At 68.4% G+C, this 23,809-nt stretch overlaps 3 protein-coding genes across 9 annotated transcripts; all 3 read right to left on the bottom strand.

Annotated features, from left to right (window-relative positions):
• Positions 1–1,896: 1,896 nt before the first annotated feature.
• APLNR (apelin receptor) lies at positions 1,897–4,004 on the bottom strand. The gene has a single exon (XM_065840230.2). It carries the CDS (start codon positions 3,217–3,219, stop codon positions 2,107–2,109), a length of 1,113 nt encoding a protein of 370 aa, XP_065696302.1. The 5' UTR covers positions 3,220–4,004; the 3' UTR covers positions 1,897–2,106.
• Positions 4,005–5,489: 1,485 nt separating this feature from the next.
• TNKS1BP1 (tankyrase 1 binding protein 1) lies at positions 5,490–16,070 on the bottom strand. 6 transcript variants are annotated; one of them, XM_065840223.2, is made up of 13 exons: positions 15,938–16,069; positions 15,408–15,528; positions 14,694–14,831; positions 13,860–14,505; positions 13,014–13,089; positions 10,979–12,277; positions 8,111–10,620; positions 7,346–7,646; positions 6,969–7,101; positions 6,734–6,873; positions 6,416–6,582; positions 5,900–5,965; positions 5,490–5,816 (listed from the first exon to the last, which is right to left on the bottom strand). In XM_065840223.2, exons 3-12 carry the CDS (start codon positions 14,788–14,790, stop codon positions 5,905–5,907), a joined length of 5,430 nt encoding a protein of 1,809 aa, XP_065696295.1. In that variant the 5' UTR covers positions 14,791–14,831; positions 15,408–15,528; positions 15,938–16,069; the 3' UTR covers positions 5,490–5,816; positions 5,900–5,904. The 6 variants fall into 6 exon arrangements, with proteins under 6 accessions (XP_065696295.1, XP_065696297.1, XP_065696296.1 ...); XM_065840225.2 differs by having other exon boundaries at positions 13,014–13,086; XM_065840224.2 differs by having other exon boundaries at positions 16,049–16,064.
• A 638-nt stretch (positions 16,071–16,708) lies between these two features.
• Positions 16,709–23,591, bottom strand: SSRP1 (structure specific recognition protein 1). 2 transcript variants are annotated; one of them, XM_065838390.2, is made up of 17 exons: positions 23,484–23,591; positions 22,854–23,062; positions 22,278–22,463; positions 21,968–22,073; positions 21,234–21,424; positions 20,922–21,152; positions 20,727–20,830; positions 20,466–20,594; positions 20,071–20,292; positions 19,926–19,998; positions 19,327–19,465; positions 19,184–19,229; positions 18,368–18,491; positions 17,847–18,017; positions 17,633–17,721; positions 17,295–17,475; positions 16,709–17,048 (listed from the first exon to the last, which is right to left on the bottom strand). In XM_065838390.2, the coding sequence occupies exons 2-17, from the start codon at positions 22,905–22,907 to the stop codon at positions 16,980–16,982; spliced, it is 2,115 nt and encodes a 704-aa protein (XP_065694462.1). In that variant the 5' UTR covers positions 22,908–23,062; positions 23,484–23,591; the 3' UTR covers positions 16,709–16,979. The 2 variants fall into 2 exon arrangements, with proteins under 2 accessions (XP_065694462.1, XP_071664755.1); XM_071808654.1 differs by lacking the exon at positions 23,484–23,591 and adding an exon at positions 23,451–23,473.
• Between the last annotated feature and the right edge of the window lie 218 nt (positions 23,592–23,809).

Genomic DNA, 23,809 nt, shown 5'->3' with positions numbered 1-23,809 from the left:
GATTGGGGGGGTTGAACCTCCTGCTTGGCCATTTGGCAACTTGAAAAAGCAGCTTGGGGCTGGGGGAGCTGGCTCCTGTCCCCGTCCCCGTGCCTGTCCCCACCAGCCGTGGCCGTGTGTCCCCATCAGAGCCCAGGGACGCTTGCAGCTGCACCCAAAGGTCCCTGCACAGAACAACCCCCTTTTTGCAGCGCCTCATCCCCGTGGCACAGGATCTGGGGACATCTGCCTGAGCTCCGTGGACCCCAGCGGAGCTCAAACCCAGCGTCACTTTTTCGGGATCAAGGGTCCCCGAACCCCCCAGCTCTCCCAGCTCCCCCAGCTCCCCGGCCCTCCCAGGCTTTTCCGAGGATGCTCCCGGTCTCGCAGGGTCCCATCCCCCCGTCCCGGTCCCCAGCTGTCCCCCCTCTATCTTCGCTCCTCATCTGCGCTGCCGCAGGAAGGCAACACCTTCCTTATCTCCTTCCGACGGGTGGTCCGGGCCCCGCTGCCCCCGCCGCCCCCCGGCCCTGGCGTCCCCGCGTGTCCCCCAGAGACTCCGCAGCCAAACATTTCCCTCCTGGAAGGGAAAGGGAAATCTCCAAGAGGCGGACAGAGCGCCGGCGGCTCCGTCTGCGCTGGCAGGGAGCCCTGCAGCCATTTCCGCGCCCGGACACCCACCGGGAGGAAGCTGCCCTCCCCAGCCCCCCCCAAAAACGGGGTCCCCGCCACCCCTTTTAACGCCAGGGTATTTGGGGTGGAGGGAGGGATAAAGGGGATAAAGGATGGAGAGATGGATGGATGGATGGATGGATGGATGGATGGATGGATGGAGGGTGGCGTGGACTGATGGACGGACAGGCAGACTGACAGACAGACCGACAGATGAGCGGTGTCAGGGGTTCTCTCCAGGACAACTGGGCCTGGAAGGCCCCTTGGATATAAACGTTTGTCCCTCAGGTTGCCCTTTGGGCCACGGCCCCATGTGCAGCCGTTCCACCCCTGAGGCCCCGGCTCCCACCCCAAACCAGCACCATGGGGAGCCCCCAGAACCCCAGCTGGGTGACAAGAGCCCCTCTGCCGGGGGCTCATCCAGACCACAGCCCCCGGCCACCCCCTCAGTTGACCCGGTGAAGACAAAGGACCGTGCGGGGAGGGACGGCTCTGGCCGGGCTGGCTCCCAAAACCCGGCGGTGGCAACCGGAGGGTGAGGCAGCCCCCCCGACGGGAAGCGGCCCGAGGAACCCAGTAATGGTCCCGCATCCTTTCCAAGCGGGAACAAAGGCCGAGGAGACAGGATAGTTCATCACCAGTAAATGAAGGATGTAAATAACTAATAGGGGCAAGATTTATTTAGAGCGGATCCTCAGGAAGCCGCGGGGGCCGGGAGGAAAGCAGCAGAGGAGCCGTTTGGTGGCTCATCAGAATGCCGGGTCAGCGTGGGCCGCTGTCCCGCGGCACCCAAAATCCGCCCGCCCGAACCCACGCGGTGCGCGGTCCCCGTCCCCCGGTCCGGGTGCTCAGCAGCACCGGCGCTGGGCTGTCACGGCGGGGGGGCACCGGGGCTGCTCTGGCCCCAGATAAGGAGGAGAAAAGCCCGAAAATGGGATTTGGTGGGAGAGGCGGCTGCCTGATGCAATCAGGGCTGCGGGGCTGGGCCGGGACCCTCGGCGGGGGCTTTGTGGTGTTAAACACCCCCGGCCAGGCGCTCAGCGTTGGGTGCGCTGGGACAGGGTTTCTGCTTCCCAGGCCCGTGCTGGGACAGAGGCCGCAGGGTTTGCCCTGGCTGGGGACGGGGGTGCCCGGAGCGAACACAGGGACACCCCATCACGCACACCCCCAACCCTGCTCACACACCCCAAGGCCAGCCGCATGCCCACAACCCTTCCCGTCTCCTCACACAGAGCTGCACACTCCTTTTTAACCAAAATTCCTTTATTTGTCGCGAAATACAAAGCCCTGCGGATACCGGGGGAGCCGCTCTGCCCGAGCCCCCCAGGGGCTGCCCAGCCCCCGCCACAGTTTCCCCTCCCCGCGAGCAGGGGTCCCAAAGCAAGCCAGGCTCTGGGGTGCGGGGGAGGCGGCGGGTCCCCCGAGGAGACCAGCTCGGGGGGCCCCGGGGCGGGGTCAGGCGCGGAACAGCGTCTCCTGCGTGGCGGGGTCCAGCTTGCCCCCCGGGAGCGGCGCCCCCTTGCCGCCGGGGGGGTGGCTGTGCCCCGAGGAGTAGCTGGCCGAGCGCTCGGTGGCCGCGCCGGGCGCGCGGCAGCACAGGAGCGCGGCGCAGGCGTGGCGGAACCGCGGGTCGAAGAAGGCGTAGAGGAAGGGGTTGAGGCAGCTGTTGACGTAGGCGATGGCCGTGCAGTAGGGGTGCAGGTTGTTGAGGAAGGCGTGGAGCCCGCAGGACCAGGGCAGCACGTCCAGGTCCATCAGGACATAGAGGGTCTTGACCAGGTGGAAGGGCAGCCAGCAGCCCCCGAAGGCGGCCACCAGCACCGTGATGATGGTCAGGAGCCGCTTGCGCTTGCGGGGCCCCTCGGGCCGCTCCCGGCGGAAGTGGGTGGCCACGGTGCGGGCGATGAAGAAGTAGCAGGTCAGCATGACGGCGAACGGGGCCACGAAGCCCAGGGCGGTGGACGAGAGCCCCAGCCCCACCTCCCAGGCGACCTCGGTCCCCGGCGCCGCCAGGCCCCCGTAGTCCATGTAGCAGGTGATCTTGGTGTCCCCCCCCAGCGCGGCCGCCCGCCGCAGCACCAGGGCCGGCAGCGCCAGCAGAGCCGCCAGCACCCACAGGGCCACCGTGGCCACCAGCCCGCTGACCCGCGAGCGCAGCTTGGCCGTGGCCAGCGGCCGCACGATGGCCAGGTAGCGGTCGAAGCTCAGCCCCGTCAGGCAGAAGACGCTGGCGTACATGTTGACGAAGACCAGGTAGCTGCTGACCTTGCAGGCGGCCGTGCCGAAGGGCCAGTGGTAGCCCAGCCAGGCGTAGGCGGCCCACAGCGGCAGGGTGGCCACGAAGGTGAGGTCGGCGGCGGCCAGGTTGGCGATGAAGGTGTCGGCCGAGCGCCGGCGGTCCCGGCCGCCCTTGAAGACGGTCCAGAGCACCAGCCCGTTGCCCGCCGTGCCCAGCAGGAACACCAGCAGGTAGAGGGCGGGCAGCAGCGCCAGGGACGGGCCCCACTCCGCGTACTCGCACTCCGTCTCGTTGTCCCCATAGGCATAGGCGTCCGTCACCTCCTCCATGGCGCTGGGCTCAGCTCAGCTCATCCCGGGCTCACCGAGCTCCTCCGGCCCTCTGAGCCCAGCCCCGCGAATCCCACCGGTTACCTCCCCTTCCTCCTCCTCCTCCTCCGCCCTCCTCCTGGACGGGGCGGGAGGGTGGACGGGAGGGCCCCGTGGGAAATTTCACAGCTCCCCCTCGCCCTCCATCTGGCTCCTTCCTGGGGGGTTTGCCGAGCTCTCACCCAAGTGTCAAAGCGTCAGCCCCTGAGATAACCCCCGGCGGGGCGCTGCCCCGGGGCCGCGCTCACCCCCAGCACTGCCTCGGTGCGCAGCTCGGGGAGCGGCCCCGGCGGGTGCCCCCGCCACTCATATCGGCGCTTGGGGGTCTCACCTCGGGGTGCTGCATCCGGCATTCGCACCGGGGCGCCACACTTCGGGCTCGCGTTTGGCGGGCTGCGCGGGGCGTTCTGCCGCAGGGCGTCGGCGGGGGTGCCGCATTTGGCGTTTTACATCTGGGGCTCTGCCTTTGCTGTTTGGGATGTTCCACTTGGCCTTTTACAATCTGCTCCCAGGGTTCTGCACTTCACAAACAGCCGCGGCACCGGAGGGTCCTGGACTGCTGGGGCGGTTTTGAGTGTGCCAAGCTGGGGAGACCCTTGCGTTGACCAAAAATCTGGGGAGCGGGCATTCCAGGGCGTCCCCAGCTCACAGAAAGACCATCTCAAGGCACCGGCTGCTGAGGGACGGACGGTGGCCGGAGCCCTCGCTGCGCAGCCTGCGCTGTCCATGGAGCAACTGGATGCTGCAACAGCTCCGGCTGAGCCGGGAGAGGAGGAAAATCACTCCCACCCCAAAAATAACACTGGGAGGTAGCAGGAAGCGGGGCACGGCCGGGCCGGGCCGGCAGCGTCCAGCTCTCACCATTACAGCGCCGGAGGAGCCAAGCGGGACTTCGCAAAACACCTGAAAAGCCCCGAGTCCCTGGGAGGGGGAAGCGCGGGGGCAGGCGGAGCGGAGGCGCCTGTGGCTGCCGGAACAGGTAAACGCGAGAGGAACGGGTGGCCGAACGGCTGGGCCGGCACCCGTGGGGTGGAGATGGGGGACGCGGCCGCCACGAGAGCAAAACCCCCCAGCGACCCCCCCGTGGGCACAGCAGGGCCCTCGTCCCGGCAAAGTGCCGTGAGGAAGGGGGTGGTGGGTCACTCGGTGGCTGAAACGGGGGGAGCTCGACAGGGTCTCCCAGGTTAGAACAAACGAAGGGAGAGGGGCTGGGCTGTGAGCCGGGGGCAGCGGAGCTGGGGGGCACCGTGGCCACCAAACCTGCCGCCCAAAGGGACCCAAAGCCGTGGCCTGGGAGAGTGAACCTGTCTGGAGACAACGGACATCGCGATGGGCCCGGACAGCCCTGGGACGGCGCGCGGAGCCCAGGCTGTGGGGCCGAGGCCGGCCCGGCTTCGAGGTTCAAATAAAAGCTGCGAAAAGTTGACACAACTGTGAGGGCTGCTGACTTCAGTTAAAATGCAAAGTTGCTTGAAGAAGGCACGGACCCCCACACAGACCCAGCCTAAGACGTGACTTAACCGTGTTAGCTGAGAAACGGAACAGAACAGCGAAATAAAGGGAATGCTAATGAGCCCCTCGGCGTCGCCGGGAGCGGCTGCACGGGAGCTGTTCCGCCGCTATTAATAACGCCCGCGGTTATTTCTGTCAGCCGTGGGCAGCGCGGGCAACCCCCGCCAGCCCCGCGCGGTGACGCCAAACAGCCCCCGGCACTGCCCAGTCACCCGTGTCCCCACAGCGGGGACAGCTCAGCTCCGCACAGCCCCCATCGTCCCCCGGGGTGCCGCTGTGGCCCCCGGCTCCAGGCTGGTGAACCCGCAGGCGGTGGGAGGGGGCGGTACCCGCGGGGGCTGACAACCAACACCTTACCCGCACCACCGGGATGGGACGGGCAGCGCTTGGCTGGGCCATGGGCTGGGATTCGGTGGTTTCCTGGGGCTACTGGAGTCACCCACGTCCCCCTCCTCCTCTGTGTCCCAGCTGTGGGGACACGGGTGTCCCCCCACGGCCAGCCTGCAGTTGTGCCGCAGCTACAGTCACCGCTGGGGGGCTCAGGGCACCCCCCCTGCTTTGGGAGGAGAGTGGGGCTCAGCGCCCCGTGGTCTGGGGACAGCTGGGACCGTCCCTGCTCCTCCGGGCAGAGAGCTCCTCCTGGTGGCTGTCCCCAGCCCATGGGGACACCCCACCCCGGGGACAGCCAGGGGGCTGGAAGAAGAGCCAGGGCCACCACAAACCAACCAACCAAGTTTTATTGTCCTGTCAAAGTGGCACCAAAATCCTGACCTGTTGCTCTTTGAATGTGACACAAGATGGGGGGAAGGAGCGCGGGGGTCACCGCCCACCCCCAGCCCCTGGGGACACGGGGACTGAGGGGCAGGGGAGTGCTGGGGGGGCCACGGGCTGAGGAGGGGGGGAAGTGTTGGGGGACGGGGACCCTGCGAGCATCGTACAAAGTGCATAGGTGTGTGTGTGTGTGTGTCCCGCCTCGGGCAGGAGACAGGCCTGGTCCTGGTGACAGCGGCAGGCGGCCCTGGGGACGCGCAGGCAGGACAGCGAGCCTGGAAGAGACACAGCAGAGGGGGTGAGGTCCCATGTCCCCCCAGGTCCAGCCCCACCTCCCCCCAGGTCCAGCCCCACTCACCCCGCTCAAGGTTTCTTCTTCTTCAGCTTCAGCGCCTGCAGCCAGTGGGGCGGGGAGGCGTCGGACCTGGGAGGGGTTGGCACCGTGTCAGCCCCCCCAAAGCCCCCAGACCCCGCAGAACCCTGGGGCAGGGCCGAGGGTCCGGGCTGCCGGGGCGGGGGAGGCAGGGAGGGCAGGGACTGGCAGCTGCCGCTGCAGCTTTAAGGGCTCAGTCCCAAGGTCTGTTTAGGGTGGAGCAGCCCTGCTCTCCAGGCAACCGGGCCTGGGAAAGCCGGGCCCAGGAAAGCCTCCCCCCACGCCCAGCTCCGGTGGGAGGGCCCAGCCCAGCGCCTGCGAACACCAGGGGGACCAGCCCAGAGACCCCCTCACCCCTCACTGTCCCTCTGCACCTCTGACGCACCCCAGAGCCCCCCGTTTCTGGAACCCCCCTCAGGGCTCGTTCCATGGGGCATGGGACAGTGACAAGCCCCCAGCCCCTCCCCAAGGTCCCCCGGGGGTCCCGTGTCCCCCACTCACCCTGAGGACTTGTCTGGCTTGGGGGGCAGCGCCAGGGGCTTCCCACTCAGGCCAGGGATCTTGCAGGACTTGGAGCGCTGGACGTGGGGGTCCCTGGGGGGGGTGGCCTTGCCGTCCCCTGGCACAGCCCCCTCCTCGGCCGAGCGATTGCGGCCCCTCAGCTTGGCCTGGGCACAGGGAGCACAGTCAGGATGGCACACGGGCCACGTCCCCTCCCCTGCCTCAGCCAGCACCCCCCAACCCTCCTCAGTTCCCACCCCCCTGCTTAAACCGCCCCCTCGCCTGGCCAGGAGGTGCCCCCAGCACCGCGGGTCCCACCTTGAGCGCGGAGGCGCTGAGGCTGGGGAACAGCGGCACCTTCACCCCCCTGCCCAGCGGGGACGCGCGCACCCGCCGGCTCCGGGGCTCTTCCACCGCCTCCTCGTCGGAGGACGCGTCCGGCCGGGCTGCACGGGGCTCTGCGGGAGGACACGGGGACAGTGCCACCGTCAGAGCCGCTGCCGAGGACAGACACCCCCCGCAGCCCCTGCGCTGCTGCCAGCCCGGCTCTCACCGGTGGAGTCGCGGAAGATCCAGCCGTCCCCCTCGGCGGCGGCGGCGGGGCGCAGGGCGGGCGCGCGGTGCGGGCGCTTGCGGCCCAGGCTGGCCTTGCTGCGGTACACGCTGCTGTCCAGCACCGCCGTGTCCTGCGGGACCGGGACCGTCACGGGCAGCACCGGGAGCCCCAGGACAGGCCACAGCCAGCACTGGGAGCCCCACAACATCCCCAGCCAGCGCGCCCACAGACCCCACAGCAGCACCGGGGTCCCCGAATCCACAGGCTGCTCCTCCGGGGAGGGCCAGCGTGACACCCCCGTCCCCAGAGGAGTCTCCGGCAGCTGGCTGCCCCGGGGCCACGTCGGGGGCTGGATGCCCCCCCTCCCTGCTCACCTCCAGGAAAGAGAAGTCCTGCCCGGCGCAGTCCAGGGGTCCCGCGGGGCAGGGCTGCTCCCCCTGCCCGCTCGGGGGGCTGCCCCCATCCGGGTGCTCTGCGGGGGAACCCTCGCTCTCGCTGTCGGGCAGGCTTCCCCCGGCAGCCCTCAGCGAGGGGCTGTGCGGAGGATCGGCTGGTGCGGGGACGTCCTGTTCCTCCTCGGTGGGGCTGGGTGGCTCGCTGCGCGGACACTCCTCAATGTGGGGGACAGCCAGAGTGTCACCCACCGGCGGGCTGGGGGCCGAGAGATGGAGGGTCCTGTTCGGGGAGACAAGACGGGAGCCAGAGTTCTTCCAGCTCCAGCCAACACAGCGCTTCCCCTGCCCCGATTTTGGCAATCCCCAGCTCTGTAAATTAGGCTGAAATCAGGGTTCCCACATCCTGGGGAAATGATAAGGGCACAGGAGCAATTCTGCGGCTTTTGGGGGACCAAGGGAAGACCAGCACCCCCAAACTGCATACATGGTTCCCCCTTCAGAGGGAGACTAGCACGAGAAGCCCTGGAGGCACCATCCTGCTCTGGACCAGGGCTGGTCCTGCCAGCACAAGCTGAAACGCCATCCCTCGAACAGTTCCAGCTGTGGGGCTGGGAAAGGGGAGCCCCAGCAGCGACCGAGGCCTGGCAGGACACGAGGCCACGGCGTTGCGAGGCCCCACCACGGACACCCAAGGGCGACGGTTCCCTGCCAGGGCCGCAATGCCACCGCCACCGCCCTCCTTACCCGTCTGTGGAGCTGGCGTCCCCTCCCAGGCTCTGCTCCGCGGCGCTGAAGTCCCGGCTCCGTGCGGCACAGCGGGCTCCGAATGCGCTGGCCCACTCCTGGCGCGTGGCCTCGGTGTCGCACCCCCCGCTCCAGCCCGGCTCCTCCAGCCCCGCGCTGCCCGGTGTGGGCAGGGCGCTTGGCGCAGGCAGGGTGTTTGGTGCAGTCGGGGTGTTTGGCACAGCCAGACTGCCCAGCCCCGTGCCCCAGGTCGGCTGGCCCAGTCCCACTGCGCCGGCACCACCAGCGCCAGAGCTGCCAAAGTCGAGAGCCCTGTGCCAGGCTCCCAGGGGCTCCCCCAGCCCCCCAGTCCAGGACACAGAGCCATCTGATGGCGCTCTGGCACTGTAGGGCTCTGGCACCCGCTCTGTGCCAATGACACCAAACTGGTTGTGGCGCTCAGCCCCTCCAAGCTCTCCAGCCCAGTCCCTGCTGCCGGTGACATCGCACTCCTGCCAACCGGTGCTGCCCCAGCCGGGCTCTGGTGCTTCAGGGCCGTGGCACCCAGATGCATCGTCCTTCCCAACGCCAAAGGCACTGACCAGCTCTGTTTGGCCAAGGCTGCGCTCACCAGCCCAGCTCAGCCGCTCGTGACTAAACTCTCCTTCCTTTGCAGTGTTCGCAGAGCCGTGCTCGCTGACCCGGGCTGCTTGGCTGGGGCTGAACTCTCTGCCCTGGCTCCCCACGTCCCCGGTGCTGTATCCGCTATCCCAGGTGGGTCTGCCGGGTTTGCACCCACTGTCCCTGCTCTCCACCTCTCTGCTGCCGCCCTCGCTGGCCCAGGCCACTCTGCTGGAGCTGAACTCTTCGTCCTGCATCTCCACGTCCCTGGTGCGGTACTCATCATCCCAGGGCGGCTGGCTGGGGCTGAACTCTCTGTCCTGGCTCTCCATGTCCCTGGTGCTGGTGTCACCAGTCCACACTGGTCGGCTGGGGCTGAACTCCCGGTCCTGGCTCTCCATGTCCCTGGTGCTGGTGTCACCAGTCCACGCTGGTCGGCTGGGGCTGAACTCTCTGTCCTGGCTCTCCATGTCCCTGGTGCTGGTGTCACCAGTCCATGCTGGTCGGCTGGGGCTGAACTCTCTGTCCTGGCTCTCCATGTCCCTGGTGCTGGTGTCACCAGTCCACGCTGGTCGGCTGGGGCTGAACTCTCTGTCCTGGCTCTCCATGTCCCTGGTGCTGGTGTCACCAGTCCACGCTGGTCGGCTGGGGCTGAACTCTCTGTCCTGGCTCTCCATGTCCCTGGTGCTGGTGTCACCAGTCCACGCTGGTCGGCTGGGGCTGAACTCTCTGTCCTGGCTCTCCATGTCCCTGGTGCTGGTGTCACCAGTCCACGCTGGTCGGCTGGGGCTGAACTCTCTGTCCTGGCTCTCCATGTCCCTAGTGCTGGTGTCACCAGTCCACGCTGGTCGGCTGGGGCTGAACTCCTGGTCCTGGCTCTCCATGTCCCTGGTGCTGGTGTCACCAGTCCACGCTGGTCGGCTGGGGCTGAACTCCCGGTCCTGGCTCTCCATGTCCCTGGTGCTGGTGTCACCAGTCCATGCTGGTCGGCTGGGGCTGAACTCCTGGTCCTGGCTCTCCATGTCCCTGGTGCTGGTGTCACCAGTCCACACTGGTCGGCTGGGGCTGAACTCCCGGTCCTGGCTCTCCATGTCCCTGGTGCTGGTGTCACCAGTCCACGCTGGTCGGCTGGGGCTGAACTCCCGGTCCTGGCTCTCCATGTCCTGGGCACTGTACTCGCTGTCCCAAGCCACTCGGCTGGGGCTGAACTCCTTCTCTGGGGTCCCGGTGTCCCCAGTGCTGGATCTGCCAGCCCAGCCCAGTGTCAAATCCTCATCCTTGGTTTCGGGATCCCTGCTGCTGTATTCCCTGGTCCAGCCCAGGCTAAGATCCCTGTCCTTCATCTCCACATTGCCAGCGCTGTATTCACCAGCCCAGGCGGATGTGATGTCCCCATCCCGCCTCTCCGGGTGCCCAGAGCCGTACATACCAGCCCAGCTGTGCTGCCGGGAGCCGGGCTCCCTGTCCCGCTGCTGCCCGTGTCCCAGGCCGTGTCCCAGGCCGCAGCCACTGCTCCAGTCAGCTCTCCCAGAGCCGCTCTCCTCCCCGCTGCCCCACTGCGGTTTGCCGGCACCGAAGTCCTGGTCCTGCCGGCAGCTCTCCCCTGTGCCGCGGGACTCGGGCCAGTCGCTGCAGCCCAGGCTCGTTTCCCCCGTCAGCTCCGTCCCTTGGTAAGCGCTGCCCCAGTCCCTGCAGGTGGAGCCGAAGGGCCTGTCCTGCCGATCCCCGTCCCCAGCGCTGTGGGCACTGCCCCAGTCTGGTTTGGTCTCAGGGTCCCGGTCCCGTTCGGTCTCACCAGGCCAGTCTCTCTCCCTGGCCACAGCCTCACAGCTCCAGCTGAAGGTGCCGTGGTGAGGGCTGCCAGCACCGAAGTCACCGCACAGGCCCTTCGGTGACCAGCTGAGCTGGTCCTGGGGGGAGAGAGGATTAAAGGGGATCATACTCCTGGCTCATGCGCCTGCAAAGCCCCCCAGCACATCCTACAGCTTCAGGTTGGTCGACAGCACCAGAGAGTGGCTGCTGTCCCCGATGTGCCGGTCGCGGCTCCCCAGCGGGCCCCCACGTGGCCGCAGCTCTCCCTGCCGGCGCGGCACAATCCGCCCACCTCCCCCAGCCCGGCAAGATTCACCCACCTCCCTGCCACCCGTCCCACCGCCCTACACACACCCAGTGCGTACCAAGGAGCACAGTGCCACACCGACACCCGCACCGCGGCCCAGCACCAAACCCTGCCGCTCTGGAGCCGCCCAGCCCCACGCACCCCCTTACCTCCAGCCCCTCGGCGTTCGGAGAGCCGAGCCCCGTCCTGTGGGCCCTGGGCGATGCTAACAGCTCCGTCAGCCAGCCTGGGTCGGCATGGGGGTCAGCGCCCTTCGAGGGTCCTTCGGCCCGGCCTGGCCCGCCGGGGCCCTGCAGGCTCCCGGGGCGGTCACCCACTGGTGCCCAGGCCAGCTCGGCTGTGGGGGGTGGATCTGTCGGGGCTGGATCCATTGGAGCAGCCATAATGGGGCAGTTGGGCTGGGCAGGGGGCTCGGGCTCGGCGGGGTCCTGGCCAGGTTCCGTCACGCAGAGCGGGGAGCAGGGAACGGTGGCATCCTGCTCTGCCTCCCCTTCCTCCTCCTCCGCCGAGCCCTCAGCCTCTCGTTGGGCCACGGGGCCCCCTGGGCACGGAGCCCCCTCCGCTGCCCAGCTGCTGGCCATGGTGGGGCAAGGCTCCTCAGACCCGCTGTTCCCCCGGGAGCACGAGGGGCGGGGGGCTGGGTCCCCCCCATCCAACTCACACTCTATGGACAGCCCCAAGTCAGGGGTCTCCCGGATGGGGGAGCAGGGGGGTGACACTAGCCGCTGTGCCCCCTGCCCGGGGAATGTCCACTCAAAGGACTGGGACAGGTTCCAGCCACCCAGGGACAGCTCTGGCGGGGGGTCCCCAGGATGGGGCAGGGTGCTCAGCGAGCCCCCCAGCTCCCCCAGGCCCTGCCCCACCGGCAGGGGCTGCAACAGCCCCTCTGAGCATCGTCGGAGCCCTGAGTCCCTGGAAGGGGGAGGGGGGCTGGAATCAGGACCCTTGGGGGACTGGGGGGATGCTGAGGAGTCATCAGGTCCCTCCGGGGAGCCTGGGGGACAGGAGACTTTAACAGGGGGTTCATGGGCTGGGCTGGGGGGGCCCCAGCGCTCAGCAGCTGACTCGGGAGAGCCAGGGGGGCAGGTGACTCTGGGGGGCAGCTCGGGAGTGGTGGGGGGGCTGCCAGTATCAGGGGATCCCTCTCCAGGAGTGTGGGGGGAGCCAGGGGAGCGGGAGGCACCAGGCCGGGGTTCGGCTGTGGAGCAGGGAGCGCCCGGGGCCTGGCTGGGGGTGGCCGGGACCTCGGCTGGAGGTTGAGCAGGGGATTCGGGGGAGCTGGGGGCTGGTGTGGGGGAGCCAGGGGCTGGGAGCTCAGCGGGAGCATCAGGAGAGCCGGGAGTCGAGATGGGGGGCTGGGTGGGCTGGAAAGGGGCCCCCGGGGCTGGGCTGGTGGGGTGTCTTGGGGAGCCGGGGGCTCCGAGGGCACTCGGCTGCAGAAAGGAGAGCTGTGGAAAGAGCCAGAGGGTCACATCACTCAAGAGGAACTGCCCAGGAGTCACCCACCCCCAAATCACAGCCCTTCCAAATCGCAGCCCCTGTCTCCAGCGAGGGTCCCTCCTGCCAGCACCCCCTCCCCAGACCCGAGCAGGAGGTGCCCCAGTGACCCGGCAGCGCAGGGCCGCTCCCGTGTGACCTGGGTCCCTGCTGCCGCCCCCCGAATGCCCACCCTGCGGCAGCACGGAGCCAGGTGGGGAGGCAGAGCCACAGCAGGAGGGAGTACAAACACCCCTGGCCCAGACTCCCACCCACCGTGGGGCTGGGCACCCCCTGCCAGTGCCCTCGGGGTCTGTCCCCTCGCCAGGGTGACCCAGGGTGACCACAGCCCTGGTGTCACCATAGCCCAACATCCCGGTCACCACCCCGAGCACCAGGAGCGGGCAGGGGTTGGCGGGGAGCCCGGAAGGGCCTGCCCTGCTGCATACCTGCCGGGTCACCAGCGGTGACTCACAGCTGCTCCCTGCCCACGCCTCAGCAGCGGGGGCGCACACCCCCCCCCCGAAAGCCCTCAGCAGCCGGGGCACAGCGCCCCCCCAAAAGCCTGGCCCCGCGCCCAGCACTCCAAGGAGAAAGGAGAGACACGCACCCCGCAGAGAGGGAGCCCCGGAGGAGACAGGAGAGCCCCGAAGGAGAGAGCCCAGGAGCGGAGCCGCCGCGGCGCGGGAGGGCGAGGCGAGAACTCACGTCAGCGGGGGACGGCGGCCTCTGGCATCCGCGGGGGTCCCCGGCACAGCTCGGGCCGGCAGGCGGGGAGCTGCTGCTGGAGCAAAACGGGGACATCGGATGAATTCCCCTGACACGCCTCTGCTCTCCCACCACCCGCCCAGGCACCTCCCGGCCCCAAACCGCCTGCTCTGCCCGCAGGATGGGGTTGGGGGAACCACAAGAGGCCCCCTCAGCCGCACTGTGCCATACCCAAACCGGCACCAAACCATCTGTGAGGCTTTGGTTGTGGAGGGGAGGGTGGCAAATCAGCCGCGATCTGTCTTCCGGAAAGCTTTCAGTCCTTCGGAGAACAAGTTTCTCACACTCGGGTTTAAAATAGCCCCGTCCCGCTGTCCCGGAGGTGCCCGGCTCCCAAAGCGCAGCCAAGCGCTGGCGCTCACCCAGGATGTCCCGCAGCCAGGAGTCCACGGGTCCTGGGCTCCCCCCGCCTCGGCACGGCCGGCAGGAACGAACAGCCAGAGTGGGAAAGAGGGAGCATTTCCCAGGGGAGCGACCCCCTCCCTGTTGTTCCTGGCCCCGGGGCGCCCGGCTGGGCAGCAGGAAAGCCGCTGGCTCGTTTCCCAGCCCCGGGGCTGCCGGTGGAGCAGCTTCTCAGCCGGGACAGCCCGTTCCTGCAGTCTGAGCAAACCGCCGCTGCTGCGGCTGCCCTGGCCTTCCCACAGCAGCAGCTCCGGGCGCTGCCGGCTCGGCTAGGAACACCAGCAGCCTGGCCTCAGCGCCGTTACTCCCGCGCCCAGGAGGGCTCCAAGCAACGGCCCCCGTCCCCGCAGCCTCTGGCCCCCTGGATCGGTCCCAGCCTCTCACCTCGTCTCAGCAACCCGGTGTCCGTCATGCTCCTTCCCCAGCTCACCCGCCACGGGTTGGGGTGTCTGGTGGGGTTCGGCTGGGGGGGCTCCATCTGCCGCCCCGCTGGGGCGTCTCCGGAAGGCAGAGAAGGTCTTGGAGCCGAAGCGAGGGGAGGGATCGGGGCAAAAGGGCGAGAGCCGGGCTCGGTCTGGGCTGCCCGGGCCCTCCCTGCTGTCCATCTTGGCCAGGATCTCCTCCACCGTGGTGCCAGGGAATCGCTCCGGTTTGGTCGCCACCGGCACCGGCGTCACCTTGAAAGGAGACGGGCTTTTGCGAGGAGGGGTCAGTAGGGCGGGGGGCACCTCCTCGCCAGGGATCGAACCCGAGTCCTCAGCAGCTGCAGCAGAAGGGGACGGGAGCCCCTTCCCGTTGGAGGTCTCAGGTGACTTGATGGTGAAGGAGGGGCGCCGGACGGGCCCCCCCGCGCCGCCCGCGCTGTAGGGCTGTGGCCCCGCCAGGCGGTTCAGCTTCTCGGCCGATGGCAGCTCCGGGCGTGGGTGCCGCGGGCCCGGCGGGGGCTGCGGCAGGGAGGGCTTGGCGGGCACGGCCGGCTTGGGCAGCACCCGGGGCTTGGGCCGCACCGGCGGCTTGGGGCGAGCGGTGCCTGCAGGAGAAGCAAGGAGAGGAGAGATGCGCGTTGGCGAGCGCCACCAGGCCCCCTGGGGAAGGCCAGTGGGACGCACTGGGCCCAGGACAGACCTTGGGCACTGGCCTGGTGTCCCCGGCGGGTTTCCCAGCACAGACCACACCAGCACCCCCGCCCCTGATTCCTGCCCCACCAGGGGCACAGACCTTTCTCGGGGCTGCTGGCTGCCAGCCCAGCCCCCCCGGCCGCTGTGGGGGAGGTGCAGGGCAAGGCGGGGGGCAGGGGCTGCGGCTGGGAGGCCATGGCGAATCCGGGGCTCAGCGGATGCGGCACAGGGTCAGCCCCTGGGGAGAGAGGAAGAAGGGAGAAGCGTTTTGGAGAGCGTTCCTTCGTCCCGGCCCCGGTGGGACCAAGCGGCAGGCAGCCACGCTGCACCGTGAGACCAACCCCCAGCGCTGCGCCAAACCCGCGTGTCCACCTGTGCCAGCAGCCGGCCAGCATGCCAAACCACTATCGCACTGCCAGCACCACCCTTTGTACACCGGCCCGGCTCGCGTGTGCCAACCGGGCACAGCACACACACCTCAAACAGCACTCCAGCCCCCCGCCTGAGCCCCCTGTACACGTGGTCACCATGTGCACCCCGAGTGGGCTCCCGCGCACTGCAAACCCCCAAACACTGTGCAGTTCCCCGTTTACCTGTCCCAGTCCTGCGCTGGCCTGTCCGCGCACCCCAACATGCACACGTCAGCCCCACCGACCTGAGCCAACCCCACAAACCCCAGGCCGGCGCCCAGTTCGCCCCAGTCCCCGTTCACCCGTGCCAGCCCCCGGGACCGCCCGGAGTCCCGCGGGGGTGCAGCCCCGGTAGCCCAGAGGGGCCGGACCCCCCCGCACGGACTCCACGCTGCCCCGCTCACCTTCCCCACGGCAGCCGCATGGCGGGGGGACCGGGGACACGGGTGGGGGCGCAGGGCAGGCGGGGAGGGGATTTCGTCCCCGCAGGTCTCACGCTGCCGCCGCTCCCGTGACTCACCGGGGCTGCGGGGACAGGAAAAACCCGCTCGGTGCCTCCTCCCGGCCCTGCCCTCTCCTCCTCTCCCCGCCTCGCTCCCTCCTGCCCCGCCGGGGTCCACCCACCCCTGGAGCCCCCTCCTCCCCCCACGGGAAACCGGCGTCACGGCCGCCCCAGCCCACATCTGGAAGCCATCGGGCCCGTTTCCCAACCCCTTGGCAGCCCCGGGACGGTGACGAGGCCCCGGGACGCGGGTCCATCCCGTCCCCCCCCGCCCACGTCCTCCTCCGGCGGGGCCTACTCCCGTTGCCGCGGCAACGAAGCCCCCAGTCGAGTAGCTGGGTAGGCCACAGCCAGCGGGCCCAGGCCCGTCACCGTGGCAACGGAGCCCCCCACTCGCTTTTGGGGAAAGAGGGAGGTACGGGCCCAGCGTACCCTCCGGTGCCGGAGCCGCGAGACCGCCATCTTCGGCCCCGGCGGACACAAAGCGCCCGGGGAGACCCCGGTTCCCCGCAGGCCCGGCCCGGCGCAGCGACCCCCGCTCACCCGCTGCCGCCACCGCCGCTGCTGCTGCATATTCATGAGCGCGCCCGCCCCACCGCTGGCCACGCCCACTCTGCCCCACCCTCCACCAACCAGAGAGAGCGGCGGTCCCGGCGCCGCGTGGCCGAGCGGACCACGGAGAGGAGGGGCTAGAGAGGCGCCGTGCTTCGCCTCGCCACCGTTGTGTTTACCATCGAGAGGGCGCTAGAGAGTCTCCCACCACGGCCCGCGTCTTGGGGTGCTGGCGGTGCACCGCCGCCAGGACGGGGGGACCCGCCGGTGCAACGGGGTCCTGCCCGCCCCACGGCAGAGCCCGGGACCCCACACCCCGCTGCGGCCCCCGGGACCCTCCAGCCCCGGCAATGCCGGTAACCGGGCGGCACCGCGGCCTCGCCCCGTCCCGCGGGGCCGGTCCCGCACCCGGCCGGGAAGCGCCGCTGACCAGACCCGCCCGCTCCCCCCGGGAGGCAAGAAAACCCCGATCGCATCAGCATCGACCCGGGGCCGCCATTAGGAGCCGGCGGCGCCTCGGCGGGAGGGGGAGCCGGTAATGGACAGGGGGAGCTGGGGCCGGTAATGGACGGGGGGCGCAGGCACTGCTGGGGTGGGGAGGGAGGGAGGGAGGGAGGGAGGGGGGAGCCGGCCCCACACCCACTCACACCCTCGCGGGGGAGCTTTTATTCAATTCGAGTTGCCACGTGAACGGATGCAAAATACAAAAATAAAGAAAATAACAAACAAGGAAGGAAAAAAGGAAAGAAACCCGAGTATTTAAAAAAAATAAATTGATGCGAAAGAGGGCTGAGGCGGGAGCGAGGCCCCCCCGGCCTCTCACCCCACAGGCACCGGGGCCCCCACCCCACCCCGAACGCTGGGGTCCCGCGGGGACCGTCTGGTCCCTCCCCGGCCGGAACCAGCCTGGGACGGGGACGGGCTAATCCGAGCCAGACGCCGAGTCCTCCGAGCTGGGGGGCGCGCTGGCCGCCCCCTCCTCCTCCGAGTCCTGCGGGAGGGAACGAGGTCAGGGGGGCAGGGCACGAGGTCGGGGGGGCAGGGCACGAGGTCAGGGGGCAGCTCCCATGCACCCACGCCCCACAGCAGACACGGGGGGACAGTGGTGACGGGTAGGACGCAGACCAGCCACCCACACCCAGAGGTACCAGCAGACCGTCCCCACAGGGACAGCAGGGGGAGGGCGCATGGCAGAGCCCCCGGGATGGGCCGGGACCGCCAGCCCGCCAGGCCCCACCTCCTTCTTGCTCTCTGCCGAGGAGCTCTCGTCGCTGGACACGAACTCCTTGCTCTTGAAGCTCTCGTTGGTGCTCCTGGCGGGGGACTTGCTGGAGGACGAGGACTTGGCGGCCCCTTTCCTCTCCGCCTTCCCCTTCGGCTGCTTCTCCTGCTTCTTCTTCTTCTTTTTCAACCTCTCCCTGCGTGTGTTGGATGGAAAGGACACACATCACCCTGGGGCTGGCCCCGCAGAGCCAGGACACCCTTCACCCGCACGCTGCAGGGGCCCAGGCAGCGCCGCGGCTGGGGAACCCCCGATTTTCGGCCAGCCCCTGCCCCGCCGCCCAGCGCGCTCACCGGGAGCTCTCGGCCCTGCTGCCCGCGCTGTACTCCTTCATGGCCTTCTCGTAGTCCCGCCGGGCGTCCTCCGCCTTGCGGTCCCACTCCTGCAGCCAGAGCAGAGTGAGCGGGACCTTCCCGCCTTCCCATCCACCCTGCAGCCCAGTCCAGTGCCTCCAGACCAGGCTCTGCTCCCCCTGCAGCGCAGGGACCCCGCCACCCCCTCTCTCACCTCCTTCTTCTCCTTGGACATGGCTTTCCAGAGCTCCCCCGCCTTCTTGGACAGGTCGGTGATGCTGATGCCGGGGTGGTCTGACTTGATCCTCTCGCGGCTGGCGTTGAGCCACAGCATGTACGCAGACATGGGCCGCTTGGGCGCGTTGGGGTCCTTCCCCTTCTTGCTCTGGAGCGGAGAGAACAGGGCGGGAACCAAGAAGCAGTGCTGGCTGCAGCCCCCCAGAGCTGGGGCTCAGCGTGCCCCCCACCCATTCCAGCCACTCCAGGAGCTGAACGGGCAGGTTGCTGGGGACGAGTCCCCCAGCACCCAAAGGGGCTGGCTCTGCACAGGGACAACGCGCCCTTTGGACAGAGCCCACCGCGACTCGGCCTCTGGGGGCAGCAGGGTCGGGACACCCACCCCGGTCAGGCAGCGCACAGCAAGGTGGTGGCACCTGAGGGGACGTGGCAGGAGCCGCAGGGCTGTGACTGCACCTCCCCGGTGTCACTGCCACCGGAGCCCCAGCAGCCTCTCACCTCCGGCTGCTTCTTGCGGGGCTTGCGGTCTTTGACGAGCTTGGCCTTCTTGGCTGGCTTCTTCTCATCCCGGTCGCTGTCCCCGTCCCCGCTGGAGGAGCTGGCTGAGGCGTTGCTGTCGAACCTGCGCAGAGGCACTGGGCTCCAGCAACAGCTCAAGACCCCCACCCCAAACAAAGCAGGAGGCAGGGGAGATGCAGCAGCGCTGAGCAGCACCACAACCTGCCCCAAACCCTCCCTGCCCCCAGCCCCGAGACTTCCTGAGCCGGAGATGGTGTGTTTGTGCCTAACAGCTCTCGGGGGATTTGCCTTCCACGAACACAGCTCATCGTTTGCTGACTTCCTGTAAGTTTTAGGCGCTCACAGCACCACACGCCTCAGCCGCACCGAGGCCCAGCTCCCGCTGCCGGGCCCAACGCGGCTGCACCAGCACAGCCCACGGCCCTTTGGGTTGGAGCGGGCACCGCGGCTCCCCCGCCCGCTCCCGGCTGGGGAATTCACAGAGCTGCTCCCCCTCTTCCAGCTGCTCCCCCCTCCAGCCCCGCAGCCACGGCCCCATCCCGGAGCCATCTGGTCCCAAGCGCCCATCTCAGCACTCGAGCTGTGTAATGTTGTTATGATAGATCCAGCCCAGAACTGCACCCGCTTCTCCAGATTCCTGAGTCCAGGGCTTACAAAGCAACCCTGGCTGTGCCTGGTGCATTCTCCAGCTCACCCAGCCCCACGAGAGACCCCAACACTCACCCAGCCCCATGCAACACCCCTAACTGCACCTCCCAAAAGCCCCCCAGGCACACCCAGCCCAACCCCACTCACTCTTCAGCCACGTCATCATCCTCCTCTCCAGGGTTGAAGGACTCGTCTGGCAGGAGAGAGCGTGGGGTCAGCTCACAGCCAGGTGAGGGGGTACAGGAAATCCAAGAACCAGCCCAAAACAGCCCCCCGGTAGCAGCCCTCACCTGTCTCTTCCCCGGAGCCGTCACTGCTGTCGTTGGCGTTCTCCTCCCGGATCTTGCCCTCCTCCTTCATCCTCTCCAGGTAGGCGTCATGCTGGTCCTCGTCCGAGTCGGCGTACTCATCATAGCTCTGCTTCATGCCCTGCGGGAGAGCCGGCGTGAGAGCCGCTCCCTGCGCCCCCATCTGCGCACCCCCGACTCTGCCACCCTGGCACGCTGCTGGGGGGCACGGCCACGACACCCGTGCAGGGCAGGGGGACGGGATGGCCACCACGTCCCCTCCTTGTCCCCATCAGGGCTCCAGAGAGCGGGGCAGAGCAGTTAACCCAGTTAGGGGAGGCCCCTCTCGCACACCATGCCGAGGTTACTGGGGTTAGTCAGGGGCCACCACAGCCATGCAGAGGAAACCTGCACCAGGAGGAGGAAGAGGAGAAAGAGGAAGGGATATCGCACGGACCTTTTTTCTCTACAAGGGCAAGGAGAGAAAAGAGAGGTGAAAAAAAAGGGAAAAGCGGCAAAATTCTGGAGAGCAGACAGCCCCCAGCCCTCTCCCCCAGCCGGCAGAGCCGCGGTTCCAGGGGAAGCCCCCGCGCAGCAGGTACCTCCTTGAGGCCGCGGTTCTTGATGTTCAGCTTCTTGGCATTGACGAAGTCAAAGAGCTTCCCGTACTCCTCCCTGGGGACAGGGGGACAGTCAGGGCCGGGCAGCCATCGGGGAGCCCCCCCCAGCGCAGGGCCCCACGCCCACCTCTCAATGCTGCTGAAGGTGTACTGCGTGCCCTGCTTGGTCTCGATCTCGAAGTCAAAGGAGCGGGTGGTGGTGGTGCCGCGGGCGAAGTTGACAAAGGAGATCTCGTCGAAGCGGATGTGCACGGGCGGCTTGTGCACGTAGATGAAGCCGCGCTCCAGCGGGTACAGCAGCCCCGAGCTGGCCTTGTAGGAGCAGGTGATGCACTGGGCTCCTGAGTGCCTGCGACAACACGCAGCGTCGGACACCGCGGGGGCCAGCGCCGGCCCCACAGCCTCAGCTGCTGAGCCAGGCAGCTCCTCCTGCCCCGGGGGACCCAGCTTTGCCTCTCCCATCCCCACATCCCTTCCCGCAGCAGGGACCCCCTGCTCTGCTGCCCACCGCAGCCTCCTTACCCCTGGAAGTTGCCAGGCACCGTGATCTTGCGGTTCACCAGAGCCTTCATCACGCGGCTGACCATCTCATAGAGGGAGCCTGACATGTTCTTGGTGAGCCGTCCCTCGAAGCGCTTCTCCACCTCCTCCCTGCACAGCCAGAGAGCAGGCAGCAGTGAGAACAAGAACAGGAGGGGCTGTCACCTCCCGCCTGGCTCCCACAGCCCCCTGAGCCCCCCGGGGAGCAGGTCAGGGACGCAGCCTGGCAGGAGAGGAACTCACTCATTCATGTTGAGCGTCAGCGAGATGTCCTCGTCCTTGGAGAAGAGCAGGATCAGGAAGTGGTAGCGCGTCTGGCCCTGCTTTATCGGGGGGTCCAGGCTAATCTGAAAATAGAAGAGCATGTGAGGACCTGAGACACCCCAAACCCAACACGTGTGACTTCCCTGGGGGAGGGCAGCCCCGTGTCCCCCTCACCACAAAGAACATCTGCCGCTGGTCCTTGTGCGGGAGCAGGAAGAGGCGCAGCACGGTGGTGTAGGGGATCTTGTAGTCGAAGGTCTTGCCGTGCAGGTGCAGGAAGGTGGGGTAGATGCGGATGTCGTAGCGCCCGCGCGGCGTCAAGCACTGCAGCTCCCGGAAGATGCAGATGGCGTCTCCGGTGGCCTGGATCACGTCCGCCTTGGAGAGGACGTTCTGGGCGAAGGCCTGCGAGGGAAGGGAGTCACGGTGGGCAGGGGCTCCCTGCCGCCCCCCTGCCCAACCCACCGGTCCCACGGCCCCGCTCACCTCCACGGGGTCCACGCCGTCCTCCTGGGTGGGTGGCACGTAGAACCGGACCTCCATGAGCGAGACCTCGGCGTCGTCGTTCTGGTGGAACTCCAGCGTCACCTCGTTCTTGCCCGTCGTGCACTGCGAGACGTTGCTGAGGGGGATCTCGAACACCGGCTGCTCCCCGATGTCGAAGGAGAGGAGCTGCCCTGCAGGAGGGGACACGGCCGGTCACAGCAGGACCAGAGCCACCACGCTACGTGGAGGGGACACGTCCACCCTGTGGTGCAGAGCCATGGTGTCCCCCCAGCCCCACTGCTCTCCCGAAGCCCAGCAACACCTCTGCTCTCCCTGCACTCCTGAGCCCCCTCCCACATCTCCAGGATTTCTCCTGCTGGCCACGGCTCCAGAGACCAACTCTGAGCAGAAACAAGGAGGAGGAAACCGTCTGTTCCCCAGGGCTCAGACCAGGGAGCAGCGTCCACCCGCTCCCCGGCTCCTCGGGAACCGGCAGCTCTGCCAGACGCTCACGGCTCCCACAGCAACCTCTGTTTCACGCTGAGATTCCCTGCCTAAAAAACCCTCCCTGGATCTGGGGCCCACAAGTAAATCCTGCTCTCCTGGGTGGCCGATGTCCCCAGGGACACCGCAGGAAATGGAACAGCCACGCTGGTGGGAAGCTGTCCCAGCAGCCAGAGCAGCCCCCAGCACCGGGATCCCTTGTCCCCAGTGACGGTGTCACCACAACTCACCGCCGAACCGCACCGTGCCCCAGTTCCAGCCCTTCACACACAGGTCCTTCTCCGCCAGCTCCAGGCGATAATGCGCCTTGAAGAAATCCGAGAGCTTATCGAACTCCTGGGCGCAGTGAGAGGAGGGAACGGCGTTAGAAACCACTGCCCAGAGCCCGTAACCGGGACACAGCCCCCGGCACACGGGAAGTGGCAAGAAAAACCAGGGCCGGGGCTGTGACAGTCCCAGTGAGTGCAGCTGGACACAGGACAAGCATGGGGCAGTGACAGCCGAGTCACCAGCAGGGACAAGGTGGCCTGGGGGACTCACCGACTCCCGGAATCCATCGTACTTGTAGACATGGCCGTTCTTGGTGAGCAGCTTGAGGCCATGGCCCAGCGCCACGCGCCGCCACACGCCCTCGGCCAGCTCCGAGGCCTGGATGTTGTCCACCTTCCCCGTCTTGCTGTTCTTGAAGATGACGCCTTGGCGGCTCAGCCGCAGCCGCCCATCGTTCTGCAGGAGAGGGGGCACGAGGGGACACGGCCCAGTGACACCCGGCACGGGAACCGTCGCTGCAACGGGCGGCTGCACAACCCCCCAGGAGAAACAGGGCACCTGCCCGACTGCCCACCAGCCTACATCCTCACCACTTCTCAGCGCTCAAACCGGGGGGGCTGAGACAGCAGAGTCTGTGTGGCTTTGGGGACAATCTCCCAAAATCCAGAGGGTGAAAGGTGACCCGGAAACGCTCAGCGCCACGGCGAGACCCCCCTACTGCCCAGCCAAGGGGGCAGGAGGGCCGCCGGCTGCGGGGGGAAGTGTCCTGCAGCGTTGTGGCTGGCAGAGCGGGACTCATCGCCACGAGCCACCTGCTGGGTGTCCCTGGGGACCGTCCCCACTCACCATGGAGCCCTTCACCTCCTGGTAGATCTCGTTGAACTCCAGCGTGTCAGCCATGGCGGCGGGGGGAGGCACCGGGGCTTTGGGAGGGGCGGGAGGCCGAGCACAGCGAGTGGTTCAGTGCCCCCCCCGGCCCCACATGTCCCAGACCCAACACAGCAGCTGGGGGGGAGCGCACGGGGAGCAGCTCCGGGGGAAGGTGGCGCCTGGCCCTGCACCGGGGAGCGTCTGTCAGCACGGCCAGGCCGGCCCCAAACCCCTGTGCCCCTGAACCCCTATCCCCAACCCCTGTGCCCCTAACCCCTGATGTCCTCACGAACCAAACCCCTGTCCCCCCCGCCCCCCGGACGCAGCGTCTAGAGTGGCACCAACCCGCCCGCAGGGGGCACCCAGACCCCCCGGCCCCTCCCTCCTCCTTCCCCAAACGTGCCGCGGCCCCAGGGCCTCCCAGGGCCTCCCCTGCCCCCCGCCGGTGTCCCCCCGCCGCCGGTCCCTCCAGCCCGGGCCTTCCCCTCCCGGTGCCCCCGCAGCCCGAGCCGCCCACCCGCCCCCCAAGTCCCCACCCCGAGCCCCCGGTCCCGCTCCCCTCCCCCCCCCCACCGCCGCCACTTTTCCCGCCTGCGCAACACGAACCTCGCGCGGAGCTCCCCCGCGCCGCTGCTGCCGCCGCCGGAACTCGCCCCCACTTCCGCCATAGAGACGAGCCGCTCTGGGCGGTGCCATGGGAGGACCGCACGGCCGCGACGCGGAGGGACCATAGAGTGCTCGGAGGACCACGGCTAGAGCGGAGGTGGCGACCCGCCCCGCCATAGAGTTAGGGTGGGGGCTAGAGCGGCCGCTCACCGGCCGCGCTGCCTCGCCTGGCACCATAGAGCGGCGGGATACCCCCACCCCAGCCCCAGCGGCCCCGTGGCGCGGCCCCCGTTGGCCAGTGGCGGGCGATCCCTGGGACGTGACCG

The sequence above is a fragment of the Patagioenas fasciata genome, chromosome 5 (genome assembly GCF_037038585.1).
Source record: "Patagioenas fasciata isolate bPatFas1 chromosome 5, bPatFas1.hap1, whole genome shotgun sequence".
Classification (NCBI taxonomy): domain Eukaryota; kingdom Metazoa; phylum Chordata; class Aves; order Columbiformes; family Columbidae; genus Patagioenas; species Patagioenas fasciata.
Note: the sequence above shows the minus strand (reverse complement) of the source record. Positions and strands in the feature narration are given on the sequence as shown.

Excerpts from the sequence above, each read along its gene's own strand:
- APLNR (XM_065840230.2), bottom strand. The coding sequence starts at position 3,219 with ATGGAGGAGGTGACGGACGCCTATGCCTATGGGGACAACGAGACGGAG.
- TNKS1BP1 (XM_071808652.1), bottom strand. The coding sequence starts at position 14,790 with ATGGCCTCCCAGCCGCAGCCCCTGCCCCCCGCCTTGCCCTGCACCTCC. Across the intron at positions 12,278-13,013 it reads GGCCGCCGTCCCCCGCTGAC|CTCTCCTTTCTGCAGCCGAG; the intron begins GTGAGTTCTCGC and ends CTCTTTCCACAG. Across the intron at positions 6,874-6,968 it reads GATCTTCCGCGACTCCACCG|AGCCCCGTGCAGCCCGGCCG; the intron begins GTGAGAGCCGGG and ends GTCCTCCCGCAG.
- SSRP1 (XM_065838390.2), bottom strand. The coding sequence starts at position 22,907 with ATGGCTGACACGCTGGAGTTCAACGAGATCTACCAGGAGGTGAAGGGC. Across the intron at positions 22,464-22,853 it reads AGGAGGTGAAGGGCTCCATG|AACGATGGGCGGCTGCGGCT; the intron begins GTGAGTGGGGAC and ends CCTCTCCTGCAG. Across the intron at positions 19,999-20,070 it reads ACCTTCAGCAGCATTGAGAG|GGAGGAGTACGGGAAGCTCT; the intron begins GTGGGCGTGGGG and ends CCCTGTCCCCAG.